At 41.9% G+C, this 17139-nt stretch overlaps 1 protein-coding gene across 4 annotated transcripts in view; it reads left to right on the forward strand.

Annotated features, from left to right (window-relative positions):
• Positions 1-233: 233 nt before the first annotated feature.
• LOC125902652 (casein kinase I-like) overlaps positions 234-17139 on the forward strand; it is a 33620-nt gene continuing 16714 nt past the window's right edge. For all 4 annotated transcript variants that reach the window (XM_049599175.1, XM_049599178.1, XM_049599176.1 and 1 more), the window contains exons 1-3: positions 234-385; positions 14002-15178; positions 15474-15543. In XM_049599175.1, the coding sequence (XP_049455132.1) occupies positions 14882-15178; positions 15474-15543 (367 nt within the window). In that variant the 5' untranslated portion in view covers positions 234-385; positions 14002-14881. The remainder of the gene's footprint in view (positions 386-14001; positions 15179-15473; positions 15544-17139) is intronic.

Genomic DNA, 17139 nt, shown 5'->3' on the forward strand with positions numbered 1-17139 from the left:
AAAAGAACAAAAAAAAACACACATAAAGTTAGCAAAACATACACACACTCGTAGTTATTCCAGCAAGTGCTGATGAAAATAAAAACAACTTTTCACCACAAATCAAAGTGTGCGTGACCCTCTCTCACGTACACTCACACAGTCACACATACGCACACACAGATTTTCTGTCGATATTCTTAAGAGCAGTTTACGCTGGTCCCTACCGTTCACTGCGGCGTACTTAGCTCCATGTACGCAAATTACGTTACGGTCACTGGTGAGGCTTTTCAGCTGGTTAGCCAAACATCCACAGAAAAAGAGATGAGCAGGAAAACGAGACGAAGAAAATAGGAACAATTAATTATACGCTGGAAAAATAGCGACAGAAAGAAAATCTGTTTAGGTACGTAACCTCTTTTTTGAACTTTGTAAAACCGTGTTTGTTAAATTAGCTAGCTGTGTTTATGAATGACTGTATGTATGGGCAGAAATTCAGCGTTAGCCAACATTGGCTAGTTAGCTGCCTGGCTAACGTTAGCTTCTGTCAGGCTACGTCTTGTTACGACCAGAGGCTAGTAAACGCTAGCTGGGTAGCTAGTTGTTGATATGGTTCACTAGCTATGATAATCACTACTGCCCGTTACTATTATCGTTGTTGTATTATCTGACACTACTTCGGTTCATTTCCTACTGCATTCACTTCACTTAACTATTTCAAAATTGTTTCAATGAAGCTAACGTTGTCAGGCTACACTGAGGCCAAACATTCACACACAAACTACTGTGGCCTAAACCTAACTTCCTGCGTTACTTAGCTCGATTGATAGTTTGACGTGCAACAATGCTGTATTATGTTTTCCAAAATAGGCAACCAGCTAAAGTTTGGTAACGACAGCGAGTGCAGACGTGTAGGTAGCAGATTGAGCAGTCGCTGCTGCCCGAATGTTTAAATGTGCTGCAGTCGAATCAGCTAACGTTAGCTGCATTAGCAAACCATAGCCCCCTTTGCTCAAAAAGCTCATCACCTTAACATCTTTCTGTTCTAAATCTTTAAATTGTGACGGCTTGCGACGACCTTGAACATAGCAGTGTTTAACAGTCTCTGAGGTTGGCTTTTAAGTATTCTCAGCTACCTGAAGCCATTTTTCGAGATTAGTAAGAGGGGGTGCTGCTAAGTTTATCATTGGAGTGTGGGTGGTGAGACAAGGCCATGTTAATACAGCTAGATGTATTGTATTTCCCTTTAAATATCCCTCACAAAAATCATCAAGACATTTGTACTGCCTGCGAAGAAGAGCTTGAAATGAACAGATTGAAAATTAGGGTAAAGGCTTTCGTTCCCATAGGGGCCACTGTCACTACTTGTACTCATTTTTAGTTAAAGTGTAATGTAAGGTGCCATGGATACACAAATAACCTTTAAGAAGGATATACATTTGCAATTTTGTAGTACCGTACCCAACAGCAATTAATGTAGGACAGAGCGGACTGGCAATGTAGAGACAGCAGTAAACATAGTAATTTAGCCACCATTAGAATGAAGAAAATACGATCACTTGTGAATGGCCATAAATTGAAATGTATTGAAAAGATGCCATATAATTCTATGATTTGAGCACAAAATGTTAAAGAATAAATTTTAAAATTCACACATGTAGTTCCTATGATTCAAGACAGTCCAAAAATATCAAACACGAACAACTTTCTTCTAAATTTAAAAACGAGAGTGCTAAAACTTGTGGTGTCAGGGTGTAAACTCTGGAGCTGTTCCTTTGACAGTTACTCTGGAAAGATGTTATAGATGATAACTGAGAGCACTGTTCTGAGAATATGGGTTCCTTTTCTGTTTCTAGACTGAGAACACTACAACTGAATAAAGATCTTTTGGGTATAAAAAATAAACATCTGTGGGCGTAGAAAGTCAAGCTCCCATTCATTGTCTATGGAGCAGCTCCAGACTTTGACATCACAAGTTTGAGACTCACTTCTCTGATTTCTGGCATTGAAAGAGAGTAGCTTATGTTCACAAATATTAATCGAGCTTTCCTTGGCTATGGAAATAATAGATTGCTATTTTTAACTTGGGTGGTGTTACCCTTAAAGGAAACCAAGTGTAGGTTGAGAACATGATGATAATGTGGAGCCAAGGGCTATTATTTTTAGTCAATCTCAGCAACTGTAGAGGATGTTTTTGTCAGTACAGTGTGATTCAATTCAATTAAGGATTTGATTTCATGGATTGATTGGTCTTTTCATAAGTAAAAAGCTTTGAGTTGTTAAAGAGTATTGCTAAAATTTAGGCTAATCATAAATTCTAATTGCTAATCAAATAGTGCAAGTCGAAATCTCTTACCACATTCAGTATATCATCCCTTGCAAATTAATTTTCCCCTCGTGAGCATTTATTGATGTGATCACATTTTACTGTCTGTGAATTACTTTTGTTTAAAACTCACTGTTATCTATAAAAACAGAAGTTATACAACAAACAAATAGTATAATAGTCGCTGATCCAGAGACTGCAGGCAGATTTTTAATCCTGAAAAGTCTAAATTGGCATATCTAATAAACTTCCTGTGCCTCAGATTTTTCTCCTTGTGGAGAAACTGTTGAATCTGTTGTCCCAGTTGCTTAGTAATTGAGGTCAGGTTTGTAGCCTGAGGCATGCTGTGTAGTGGATACCATTGGGTGTGAGGCTGCATGCAGGTTAGTGTGGGTGTAGTAAATGACTTAACTTTCACTGCTCAGCTTGATGCTGTCAGACAAGAGGATCCAAAATACTGCTGACAAGGACTCGGTGTTGATACCAAAATTGGTGTCTCGATTTCAGTGACAAACAAGTAGTATTTTCAATACCCATATTGATTCCCATATTTTCAAAAATATTTATTTACTTTATATACATTATAAAGTATATTTGCCAGTATAGTTACCAGTATATACAATGTAGTTTTCAGGAAACCATAGGTTTAAGCCTGTCATTTCTGAGTGTTATTGCTTTTAAAATCCCAGTTGCAATGTGAAATTAGTCTCCCATAGTCAGACTTAACTCCACATTTAGCTTTGGTGCTGTGCGTAAAACAACAACAACCTCTGAGTCAGGAACCTACACACTAAAATGTATTTCAGTGTTTTATGTGTCATTTACTGTTGGAAGGATTTAGCTGTTTTAATACCAGCACTCGCTGGTATTTTAAAAAAAAAAAAGGCTCAGGAAGTTCCCTCCTGAACCTATTTAGTAAGGGCATTGTCGCTGCAGCCAGGGCTTTGCTTCGCTCAATAAGATTGTAATTGTTTCAAAGAAATACAAACAACCCTGAGCGTTTTGTCTCTTAGTGTGTAATTACGATGGGTTAAGTCAGACCTTTCTCCACAACTGCCACAGTGTGAGATAGGTCTGGCCATGCAAGACTAAGTTTTTAATACAGGCAGGGTATCCAAGGATTCCTTACAGGTCTTAATGATTAAATTTGATTTTGTGTGCAGGTGCCCTAAAAGTTATTGTTTTTGTAGCAGACGTTGCGGTGCAGCATGCATTGGAGTCCCTGTGTGTGGATCCTACTGGCTAGGCAATCGCTGGCACTGTGCACTATGTTCATATAGTGGTTACTGCTGATAATACTGTCCTGACCCACAGCACTGTTGTCATTGTTAGCATGGATTGTGCTGTTAGCACCTTTAGCTGCTAGCACCTTTAGCTGCTAGCCACTGTTTCAGCCACCTCCATGTTGAGAACTGTGGGCAGACAACCTGAATCAGACCAAATCATAGACACCTATTGAATGTCTTATACAGCTCCTTTAAAGGACAACTTAGGTATTTTTCAACCTGGGCTCTATTTCCCCATGTGTATGTGTGCGTATGATTCATGGGTACCACTCATTCTAAAATTGGTTCAGTATTGAGGCGCGAAACGGGCAAATGCGTCCCGTATAAAAGTGCTTTTTTTCGCCACTGACCGGTTCAGATCACCAGTGCTATCTCTGTAGATAGCATATTGTAGCAGCCCTGGGGCAGTGGTGAGTGTAAATGAGTGCAGTCAGCTGTCAGTCAGTGTTGGAGCAGAGAGTGGGAGGGCGTCCCCGCTCGGTACTGTAAGTGAGTATGTGTGTGTGAAGTGTGTGTTTTTCGCCACTGACCGGTTCAGATTGCCAGTGCTATCTTTGTAAATAGCATACTAGCCTTTCACTTACCTCTGGGCTGTGTGATGTCACGAGCTTTGCTCCACTGTGTCTGTAGCTCTCTCTACTCATGGGACAGCCGTTTTCTTGAGGAAGAGGTGATTCGGGATTGGATGTCTTCTCTTCTTCGGCTGGCAGTACTCATCTTGGGAGAAGTGAGCACTGCAGACCCGATGGTCTGCAAGGCGCAGTGTCTGGAGAGGAGTGTTAGCATCCATTTGCAGCACAACTAGCCACAACTTCAGCATCTCGCCGTCCGACAAAGGCAGCCTGTGAAAGCTGTACGGGGTGTTGCGTGACATCCTGTTCTTACGTTCGGGAAAAGGCCCATTTATTTGAGCACTCCCAAAACTCGGGTAACACTCCAGGGGGGAGCACGTAAAAGACTCCGTCTTCCGACTCTTCTAGCGTAACGCACACTTCACACACACATACTCATTTACTGTACCAAGCGGGGACGCCCTCCCCCTCTCTGCGAACACTGACAGCTGACTGCACTCATTTACACTCACCACTGCCCCAGGGCATGCTACAATATGCTATCTACAGAGATAGCACTGGCGATCTGAACCGGTCAGTGGCGAACACTTTTATACGGGACGCATTTGCCCCCATTACCGTTTTAGCTCGTTTCGCGCCTCAATACTGAACCAATTTTAGAACGAGTTGTACCCATGAATCATACGCACATACACATGGGGAAATAGAGCCCAGATTGAAAAATATCGAAGTTGTCCTTTAAGACGTCATCAGTTGTTGTAAGGAAAGAGATGTAGAGATGAAGTGCTGGGGTCAAAGATAAGTTTTAAGGCTTCCTGATGGTATTTTATTTAAAAGACCCAACTTTAATACTAGGCCATTTTATAACATATTGCCAAATTATCGCATGATTTGATTTTAAAGGAAGTGATAATAGACAAAGTCAAACTTGGGCAAGAATTTGTCACCCTAGAGTTTGTTGAAAGATATAGATATCAGGCACAGGTGAAAGCATAAAAAATTAAAATTGCCTAATGACCAGCTTTTATACTATAAGTACATTTTTCTCTGAAGACAGTTTATTTGTTTAATTGTTTATTTGTTCATTTATTAGTCTTCTTGGGGTCCACCTTTAAAACCTGTTACACATTAAACCAAATTAAAACATTGCAGTACCTAAAAATAAACAAAAACTATGCACGTTTGAAAGCATACAGTCATGATGCACCAAAAAGTTATAATTAAAACGTGAAAGCATACAGTCATGAAACACCAAAAAGTTCTAATTAAAACGAGCAAAAAGGAACAAACAACACCAAGACAGTCAAATCAATACTGAATTACGCAGTCTTACTTTTAGAGACTTCTTAAAAGAAACTCTATCTTTGATCTGTTTGATATTAATTGGTAATAGGGATGGGCAAACGATCAAAATTCATTATTCGATCATCAAAAAAATTAACGATCAATTATCGATTAATTGATAAGCGAGTATTTCAAAAGAGAGAAAACAAAAGAGTGCAGTGCAGACTGTCGCCATAAGAAAGCACAGCTGCCCCAGTTTTCAACCCCCCAGGCCAAAGAGGAAGAATGGCGCGCATGCGCAGTTCACCCCTGGTTGTTTACAACCGTTGCCAGCCAGAGTTACAGGCTTCAGTTTTCAGCAAAACCTCCATCTTTCAATGGCATAGTGTTTTCAGAGGCCTCAAGGGAAGCCCCCGAGGCTTTGGAGAGCGATGAGAGCCTCCGTCTGTTTCTGATTTTTTGCCTGGCATAGGTACGGCGGGGGTCTCGTAGGCCCGTCGAGCTGCCGTGCTCGCTGGGCGGAAGGGTCTCGTTGGCACGGCGACTCGCCGGGCGGGGGGTCTCGTTGACACAGCGGCTCGCCGGACCTATGCCAGGCATTGTAGGGGAAACACTGCGACTATCGATCAAAATTATTTGTGATCGATCAAAAGCCTTAACAATCAATCATCGATAATTGAAAATTGATGCCCATCCCTAATTGGTAATTGATTCCAGGCAGAACATACATATACATAACAGTTTGTTTCATACAATTAGTTTAGACAGTCAGCTCATAACAATGTTTGAGCAAAGACCTCAGTCCATTAGATTGTATTCATGTAAGAGTTGCAAACTCTTCTTTTAGCTGAGGCCAAAGATAGCGTGTGGGAGTGATGTTGCCTCTCGCTTTGTGGAGGTCTAACCCTTTCTCATATATGGACTATACAGAAGCATTGATTTTTGCTGTGAGTTGCTCAATCTGACAGAGGCCTCGGTGGGAGGAAAAAAACAATGTTTGACTTGATACAATGAATGTAATTACAGGCACAGGTCTATCTTCAGTAAGGGTAATATGCTGTTAAATTTAATAATGGAATCTGATTTGAGCAACTCTTACAAACCTGTTTGTTAAATCATGAGCACCCTACCTCCCTCATTTGTTCAACTCAGCTAAGCACAGTTCCCACATAAACAACAAACAAATGTTCTCAGGCAAAGAGTTGATGCAGCTGCACTGAAGTTGTTGTTGCACATAGCTCAGAAATCCTTCTGAAGCACTGAGTTCACAGATTGATATCGGCATTTTCACATGCAGTCAGTATCTGTTATTGGCTACAAATATCCTGTGTGGGGCGCCTCTAGTTAAAGTGGTCTGATGAAATCAGAGCATCAATATCTAACTGGACTGTAATAGAACAGAATAGTTATTTGTAAGGCCACAGTAATAGTTTATGACATTTGTGTTGTATTTTGAATTGCCCTTATAGAGATTAAAATGAATAAGATATATTGACTAAAGTAGAGATGTTTTTAAATATTTGTTGCAGAAATTCAGCAAACACACAAAAAACCCCACATATAGGAATTGTGTCATTTTGCTGATGTTTGTCGCTGACACATGCCCTTCCTCACAGCAGCTCAGGGATCATGTTATTCCTGTTAATTACATAAGAGGGGGTGTGTTGACATACTCAGCATTGTCCAGTATCCGACATTGCCTCCTCCACCTCACTGTTCTTCTTTCTGTGTCCTCCATGTCATTATCATTAGTAAAGAAGTGGTCATGAACCTCTTGGGCAGTAAACTGTTATTCTGAAGCTGACTAACAGTTCAGCAGATTAAAACCAAAGGCCATGGATACTCGACTTGATTTGCTCGGGGCCACATATGCAAAATGACAGGAGGCCAGTGGCCAGTTACAGCAGCCCTGCATAGGTCAGGTCAGAGGGGTGGACTTGAGTCACTATCTTGATGAATTTAGAGTCTTTAAAACCAGTGACTTGTGACTTCTGTTGAACTTGAGCCTTTTGACCTGAAAATACTTGATACCTTCCACTGAGCTAATTTGGGAAGAGAAAGTCATAGACATGTTTCCAATATGAGATGAGTTAAATGCAACAAGACAAGACATATTCATTCTGTTGTGGTGCCAGTTATTAGTGCTACTGTGCTATGAAAGTGTGTCTCAGCATTATTAGTTCTGTAACATTTGGTTTTACAAAAGCATTCATGATTTTTATTTAGTATTACTCTGTTGTTAAATTGGTAATAAATTTGGCAAAGAGCACTTTAGAACTTGTTCAAGACTCGAAACTGTGGACCTGTCACTCTCGACTTGGAACTTGACTCAGGACTTGCCTACCTTGACTTGGCCCTTGCTACTTTGAGTGTAAAGACTTGACATTTACTTGTGCCTTGCAAAACAATGACTTGGTCCCACCTCTGGGTCAGGTGTACACAGGGGTAGGGTTTCCCTTCTTGGTTGACATCAGGTTGAGGCCGTCTTTGTCCATGCGCCATCACCTTTCAAGAAGTAAAACCACTTCCAATTTATTGACGTTGTGTAACCTTTTTTATCCACAATTTTGTCTGTTTTTGAGAATAACCCGAGCTCTTCTTCAGCTTCACCGCCACTTTGCTCCTCACTTTCACTCATTTTCCCCTCTTTTTTTATGTCCACGCCACTTTCAATTGCTCCTCACCTCTGCTGACTCACCTCATCACAAACTTAGCTCTGAAAAATAGACGTGTACAATGACGCACATCCCTGACACTGCAGATTGACTGACAGCTGTCTTGTTAACTTCTGCTGCATGACACGCTGTTTGGGTCTATCTAGGTCTATCCATTTAGATAGATGACATACATTTTATTGCGATCCTGTTTGAGATCGTTTTATCTGCCAGCCCTATGCAGGGGCATTTCTAGGATTTGAGGACATGGAGGCTTAGTCCAGACCTCTGTTGCTGGTGCGAGCAATCCTCCCTTGGCATTTTTTAAATTTATTTTTTTATAAACAAGCTCTATTTTGATGCTTTTTATCACCCTGGAACCTTATTTACATTAAAAATACAAAAACGTATTTTCAGTGTGAATTAGCAAATGGTTGGAGGGGTGACCTGCCTCCCTATCATTCACTTAGTGCTTACAGATTTTCTTGCAACAGAGTATTCTGAAACTGATCAAAAACAAAGCCTTTAACTTTGGAAAGTTAAATTAATAGATGTGATCAGCTGTACGCTCCCTCACATGTTGCAGTAATCTCCTCAAAAGTTAATTCTTCAAACAGGATCTCACAAATTGTAGCTCAAATTTTGGTGGATATTTATTGTTAAGTATTATTGCTCTGAGTGTCAGTTAATTGATTTGACTTAATCTGTGACATTTAAAAAGTGTCTGTGCTCACCTTGCAGTTAGAGTATGTAGCCTATATTTTATATTAAGCAGAAGTATTGCAGATTAGGAACATGCTTGTAACGGAATTAATATATCTGACTCGATGACTCAAATAAGAAACCAAAAATACCAATACCAAATACAAAGGTTTGATTACTTTTAATTAAAGAGGCACTTGTATTTGACTTATAAAACAAGAACATGCATCATCTTATACCTGCATAGTAAAATGCTAATTAATAAATATGACCTCATGCACTGCCATTTACCAGCTTATTATAGCAAAAGGAGAAAAGAGAGGTCTTGAGCAGAGGAGAGGGGATATATTGGAAAATGGAGTGCTGAGGAAAACTGAGAGGAGAGAAGGAAGGAATGGGAGAAGCCAGGATGAGTGTTATTATTAGAAGAGGAAATCGGAAACACCAGAGAACATGTCCTGTCCTCCTGGAGTAAGATCTGTCCTGGTATTCTGTTAGAAAGGCTGAATGCTGTTGGTTGGTTCCTGCGATAAAAAAATAAAAACATTTCAACTTACAAAATTTTCCTTTACTGTATCACTGACAACTTGTTGCCCAGCATATATATGTATATATATACACACGCCTCTATCTATCTATCTATCTATCTATCTATATATATATATATATATATATATATATATACATACCGCGATCCGACCGCCCATCGGCAATAGAAGGGTTGTTTCACGATGTCTTTTTATATGACGATGCAATCGCGAGGTGCTGGGGGGGAGACAACGCGTGTGTGGAGCATGCTGACGAGATCGAGGCTGAAAGAGGCTGAGTGAGAGGAGACAAAGGGAGGCTGCTTAGTGAGAGAGCGGAGGGTGGAGGTGGGGGGGGGGGGAGATCAACGCCTCCGCCCGCTCGACACAAGCATACTCGGGCATACTATAAGCAGAGTGGACTCCGCGAGGAATGTCTGCAGTCATTCGGGCTTTCATAGTCGAGCACACTTCCGCGTTGTAGTTTCCTGTAAAAATGTCCGTGAAAAATCCCCGCGATGTGAAAAATACATGCTGAGCAGTCATTGGTGCGCGGAGCGGAGTCCGCGTGGTCGTAAAATCTGAGCTTTGCGTGCACAGGGCTTGCGGACGTCCGCTTTGAGTCCGCGCAGACCTCCGCGCAGACCTCCGCAGAGTCCGTTCCGTGTATGTTCTGCCCGAGTATGTTCGGGCCTTAACGCGCATGTCGCGGAGCAGTGAATACACACGCCTCTATCTATCTATCTACCGCGATCCGACCGCCCATCGGCAATAGAAGGGTTGTTTCACGATGTCTTTTTATATGACGATGCAATCGCGAGGTGCTGGGGGGGAGACAACGCGTGTGTGGAGCATGCTGACGAGATCGAGGCTGAAAGAGGCTGAGTGAGAGGAGACAAAGGGAGGCTGCTTAGTGAGAGAGCGGAGGGTGGAGGTGGGGGGGGGGGGGGGAGATCAACGCCTCCGCCCGCTCGACACAAGCATACTCGGGCATACTATAAGCAGAGTGGACTCCGCGAGGAATGTCTGCAGTCATTCGGGCTTTCATAGTCGAGCGCACTTCCGCGTTGTAGTTTCCTGTAAAAATGTCCGTGAAAAATCCCCGCGATGTGAAAAATACATGCTGAGCAGTCATTGGTGCGCGGAGCGGAGTCCGCGTGGTCGTAAAATCTGAGCTTTGCGTGCACAGGGCTTGCGGACGTCCGCTTTGAGTCCGCGCAGACCTCCGCGCAGACCTCCGCAGAGTCCGTTCCGTGTATGTTCTGCCCGAGTATGTTCGGGCCTTAACGCGCATGTCGCGGAGCAGTGAATACACACGCCTCTATCTATCTATCTATCTATCTATCTATATATATATATATATATATATATATATATATATATATATATATATATATATATATATATATATATACATACCGCGATCCGACCGCCCATCGGCAATAGAAGGGTTGTTTCACGATGTCTTTTTATATGACGATGCAATCGCGAGGTGCTGGGGGGGAAACAACGCGTGTGTGGAGAAGAGTCCGTTCCGTGTATGTTCTGCCCGAGTATGTTCGGGCCTTAACGCGCATGTCGCGGAGCAGTGAACAAACCAAACAACAACGTCAGGAGAAACTGAAAAGATATGCCATCTATGTAAAGTCAACTTGCTAATTAAGGAGCCATTACATGTTCAAGAGTTTTATAAAGCTGCTCAAATGCCAAAGAGAGGCTATAAGTGAACGTTTCAGCGGCGACGCGTAATGACTAATAAATAATTATAATTCCTGAATAATTCCTGTAAAAATGTCCGTGAAAAATCCCCGCGATGTGAAAAATACATGCCGAGCAGTCACTGGTGTGCGTGCACAGGGCTTGCGGACGTCCGCTTTGAGTCCGCGTAGACCTGATTATTCGAAAAATTGTCAAATACTTGCCACGATTTTCGAATAGTGTTTTTGCTTGTGTTGCCCATCCCTATTAAATATATTCAGAAATTAGAATGTAAAAATGAAATACATGTCTTTGTTTTTTCTTCTCTGCTTATTCAGCTTAGGCGCTGTGAAAAAATGCTTAGGACTGTGCCCAAATCTTACATTGGTTTTAAGCCACATTTCCACCAAAAACTTTCGGTATAGTACCTTTAGAATCAAAACCCCTATGAACCTATACCGAGACTGTAGATCTGTTAAGTGTTTCCACAGCAGACAGTTCTCTTAAATGTGTTGTCACTAACTGCTCCATCCAGCACTCACTGTATCCACTCTTTACTGGTGATGCAGAGGGACGTCTGCAACTTGTTTATTAGCCCTGAGCAAGAGTGATGTTTCTCTATTGGCCAAAAACTGCAGTGTTTCTATCTCCACCTTTTAGTACCTGATCAGTGTGCTAGGTACCTCAACAGAGGATGACCAAAAATGGAGATGGCAAGGGGTTCTCTTGGTACCATCTGCAAATCTTCACAATAGAAACAGAAAAATAACCTTTATAATGTCTACCAAACTGAAGTGAACTGAACCGGACCGCTTGGTGGAAATGAGGCTTTAGACCTAGAATTGGACTGTGGGGTGCTTGGTGTCCATGGGATTGCAGCCAGTTTAATCCAAAAAAGGTTGGAAAAAGGTTAAAAAAAACATTATGTTTAGAGCGCTGTTGTTCTAAGAAATAGAGTGTGTATAAATATATATATATATATATATATATATATATATATATATATACACTGTATACACAGTACAGGCCAAAAGTTTGGACACACCTTCTCATTCAATGCGTTTTCTTTATTTTCATGACTATTTACATTGTAGATTCTCACTGAAGGCATCAAAACTATGAATGAACACATGTGGAGTTATGTACTTAACAAAAAGGTGAAATAACTGAAAACATGTTTTATATTCTAGTTTCTTCAAAATAGCCACCCTTTGCTCTGATTACTGCTTTGCACACTCTTGGCATTCTCTCCATGAGCTTCAAGAGGTAGTCACCTGAAATGGTTTTCCAACAGTCTTGAAGGAGTTCCCAGAGGTGTTTAGCACTTGTTGGCCCCTTTGCCTTCACTCTGCGGTCCAGCTCACCCCAAACCATCTCGATTGGGTTCAGGTCTGGTGACTGTGGAGGCCAGGTCATCTGCCGCCGCACTCCATCACTCTCCTTCTTGGTCAAATAGCCCTTACACAGCCTGGAGGTGTGTTTGGGGTCATTGTCCTGTTGAAAAATAAATGATCGTCCAACTAAACGCAAACCGGATGGGATGGCATGTCGCTGCAGGATGCTGTGGTAGCCATGCTGGTTCAGTGTGCCTTCAATTTTGAATAAATCCCCAACAGTGTCACCAGCAAAACACCCCCACACCATCACACCTCCTCCTCCATGCTTCACAGTGGGAACCAGGCATGTGGAATCCATCCGTTCACCTTTTCTGCGTCTCACAAAGACACGGCGGTTGGAACCAAAGATCTCAAATTTGGACTCATTAGACCAAAGCACAGATTTCCACTGGTCTAATGTCCATTCCTTGTGTTTCTTGGCCCAAACAAATCTCTTCTGCTTGTTGCTTCTCCTTAGCAGTGGTTTCCTAGCAGCTATTTGACCATGAAGGCCTGATTCGCGCAGTCTCCTCTTAACAGTTGTTCTAGAGATGGGTCTGCTGCTAGAACTCTGTGTGGCATTCATCTGGTCTCTGATCTGAGCTGCTGTTAACTTGCGATTTCTGAGGCTGGTGACTCGGATGAACTTATCCTCAGAAGCAGAGGTGACTCTTGGTCTTCCTTTCCTGGTCGGTCCTCATGTGTGCCAGTTTCGTGTAGCGCTTGATGGTTTTTGACTCCACTTGGGGACACATTTAAAGTTTTTGCAATTTTCCGGACTGACTGACCTTCATTTCTTAAAGTAATGATGGCCACTCGTTTTTCTTTAGTTAGCTGATTGGTTCTTGCCATAATATGAATTTTAACAGTTGTCCAATAGGGCTGTCGGCTGTGTATTAACCTGACTTCTGCACAACACAACTGATGGTTCCAACCCCATTGATAAAGCAAGAAATTCCACTAATTAACCCTGATAAGGCACACCTGTGAAGTGGAAACCATTTCAGGTGACTACCTCTTGAAGCTCATGGAGAGAATGCCAAGAGTGTGCAAAGCAGTAATCAGAGCAAAGGGTGGCTATTTTGAAGAAACTAGAATATAAAACATGTTTTCAGTTATTTCACCTTTTTTTGTTAAGTACATAACTCCACATGTGTTCATTCATAGTTTTGATGCCTTCAGTGAGAATCTACAATGTAAATAGTCATGAAAATAAAGAAAACGCATTGAATGAGAAGGTGTGTCCAAACTTTTGGCCTGTACTGTATATAGTTTTATTTCTATATGAATGAATGAACGGTTAAGTTTCACTTAAACTGCGCCTGGGGTTCAACTGCTCTGTCAGTGCCCAGAGTACACTCTGTACTCAGATAGTGTGGTGCTCTGAATAACCGAACAGTATCTATATTCCAGCAGCACTCCTAATGAACAGTCCAGCTCCAAAAATAGAAAACCAACATGTGGCAGCAAATGCTGATGTCGTGGTGGGCCGTGACAAATAAATGTGTGGGAAGCTGTGCTGTACATTAAATACTGACATATGGTTCAACTTTCATGAAATCATTTGAATCTCATCTCTTTTTTTCATGTCTTTCAGGTGGAACGTTGAAACATCGGTACACACTCTCATCACGCCCAGGGGCAAAAGCTTCAACTGGTGTTCTGCAGGACCAAGTTGTGTGACAGATTATCATCTTCTGTGTGACAGTGAACAAGTACAGAGGTCTAGGATTGATAGGATCACATGCTCTAAAACCAACTAACTAAGATCTATGGCAATAAATCACATGCCTGAGGTATTTATCCCAGTATAAGTTGTAAGAAAGGGGAACCTCTGAACTAGTTTTTGGTAAACTCAGATTACCTCAACTGCTGTTAAAGTCTGCACTGGGGTTGGGTGCATGGGTTTTGTGCTGACAGCAGGCTGTTGTCATGGTGGACTGGTATATCTTAGCCTGAAGCTAGCATAGCTTCCCAGTTTCATATAGCATGTTAGCATATGGCTAGCCACGCATCGTGACTGATAAGGCCATTATCCCCTTCCCCTCCATCACCATCTCTGGCCCCTACAAGGGGGTATAAACTGGTTGGAAGTGTTGCCCCCTTACCCTGTCATCTTTTCATTTCTCCTTAATTTAGTCATCTATCCACCCACCCAGCAATCATTAGCTTTTGATTTCTTTCACTCTCATCAGCCCTCATCACTTATTTTATAGTACTTAGCACTCTTAAGTTCTCCATAACTAAGCTCTAGTGTTTTATATCCGCTTATTTCCTTTCATTTCTAGCATCTGTCCAAGTCCAGCTCAGACCCTGCCCTCTTTAAAGTTAAACCCCAAGCTGAGTTAAATTCACATTTTGGCCCCGTGGAGACCATCCTAACGTCTGACAGACAAGCCGCTAGGCAGTTGTTTTGGTAGTTGTTTTGGTTGCATGGAATCGGCTTAACCGTGGAGAGGCCAGGCTACCACAAACTGATGGACTTTGACAAGCGAGGAGTAGGGGGAGGAGGTGGTGGTGGCGGCGGTGGTGGTGGAGGAGGAGGAGGAGGTGGTGGGGGAGGTGGAGGCAAGGGGGAGACAGAGGAGGGGAAGAGGATGCCTGGGAAGACGGGGAGTCGATCAGGGCATGGTGGACGGGGTGCCAGCTCCAACTCCGGGGTTCTGATGGTCGGACCAAACTTCCGGGTAGGAAAGAAGATCGGCTGTGGGAACTTTGGAGAGCTGCGACTTGGAAAGAACCTGTACACCAATGAATACGTGGCTATTAAACTGGTAAACATAATTTCTCTGTGTGGAGTGTATAGCATTTTAGGGCAGCACACTTAATTTGTGTAATAGTGAGAGGGACACTAATCCATAGTTCAGAATAAAATCATTTGCTCTTGAAAGGGACAGAAAACTGTTTTGCATTGTACTTAAAGACATTATTTACATAGAAAATACAAATTGCCCTGAATAAAGCAGTATTGTCAGAAAAATATATATAATGAATTGTATTTTATGAAATTTACCACTTCTATTGTGTGACAAAGAATTATTCTAATTCAGACATAATCCTCCTTCATAGGAGCCTATCAAGTCGCGGGCGCCCCAGCTCCACCTAGAATATCGCTTCTACAAACAGCTGGGAAGTTCAGGTAAGAACCACTGTCTCTTTTGTGAGGTTTTCTACTGAGAGATAATGGAAGAGTTTTCATGTGACCAACATGTTTAATAAAGTTAGCTGTGTGGAGCATACACATTCATGCCAACCAGCAAAAAGACTAATTAAGTTTTATTTTTGTAGCATTATAAATACTAAAAAGAGAAGTGCCATATTATTCTGTGGTGTTTTTCTCGATTTTTTTTCCAATTTGGAAAGCCTGTTTACCTAAGCACTGCAGTTCATGTCACTCCTAACTCTACTTTTGACCTGGGGAGGGTGTAGGCAGCCATGTTCTACCTCTGTGTTTCTAGACAAAGATATCTTCATATTTCTTTCCACTGTCGACACCCATATCAACCAGTGTGAGCTTATGAGCTGCTAGTGCAACAACAAATACAAGATCACTTGATGTGTTTCCCACTTCCCACCCCCAATCAATAAATATAAAAAAATAACATTTAAAGCAGTATTGCACAAGTTGACCCATTATTTCACGTTTGAGTCAAGCTCAATGTTTCTTAATAGTTCACAACACAATGGCGGGACAGTGTTTGATTCTGTTCAGTTCAGTGATAGCTCTTGGATAAAAGCTTTCGAAACAGCCCATGTAGCAAAAGCAGCATGTTAGCAGAGCAGCGGCAGTTTCAGTCCTCTTTCTGTGTCTACACGGGATGCCTTAAGGCATAGTATTGAGTGTAGGTCACCCGCATTCGGCAGCGCACAGAGACCAACATAGGATCACTGTAGTTACAACAGAGTGCAAATAACAGCCGTTATGCAGCCTGTGCGGACAGCTTAATTGATTTAATTAGGAGCTTTTCTGTTTCATCAGAAGTGTGAGACAGACGACTGAAAAATAAGTCTGAAACACCTCCTGTGTGGACATGCCATAAGACAGAGGTGTCCACTTGAGTCACATGATTGAGACTTATCACAAATCTGATGGTTTCAGACATAATGCCATCAGTGAATATGTTGTATTAGACTTTGATTTCAACACCAACAACCCGTGACTCCACTAAAAATGACTTGATATAAAAAATATTAATAAAAATAATAAACTGTGTTTTGTGCCAGTGGTTCTCAAGACATAAAAATACAGTAGCGTAGGCCTACCCTGTTCAGCTTCGGACAGTTTATGCAGGAGGCAGGTTTATTCCTAATCAGAAGATTGTTTATTGTTGACTGTTGTCAGCCACAGCCATGCTGTACAAAGGGGTTGCACTAGAAATCGGCACATAAACTCCTCTACACAACTCAAATAGACTGCAAGGGCCAGTCCCCGCATAACATGCTGTGGAGACTTCACTAGCACTTGTGCTCGGTTGATTGATGTCCACTTAACTTTCAACAGGGCTGCTTAAAATATTCGCCTCCTGATGCACATTTCTCCTCCCAGTGGTTTCCATTTGGAGCGGAACAATTGCTGTGTTATTAAACTATTCATTTTCCCTTCGCTTACTACCTCATCATCACAGTTGAGTTCGTAACTGATCCTGTGCTGTGTTCATGAACGTGACTATGTAGTAGGCTGATATTGAAACAAAAATATTACAAGAAAGGCAAAACTTACTTTGAATTTTGTTTC

This window comes from Epinephelus fuscoguttatus, linkage group LG15 (genome assembly GCF_011397635.1).
Source record: "Epinephelus fuscoguttatus linkage group LG15, E.fuscoguttatus.final_Chr_v1".
NCBI classification, from domain to species: domain Eukaryota; kingdom Metazoa; phylum Chordata; class Actinopteri; order Perciformes; family Serranidae; genus Epinephelus; species Epinephelus fuscoguttatus.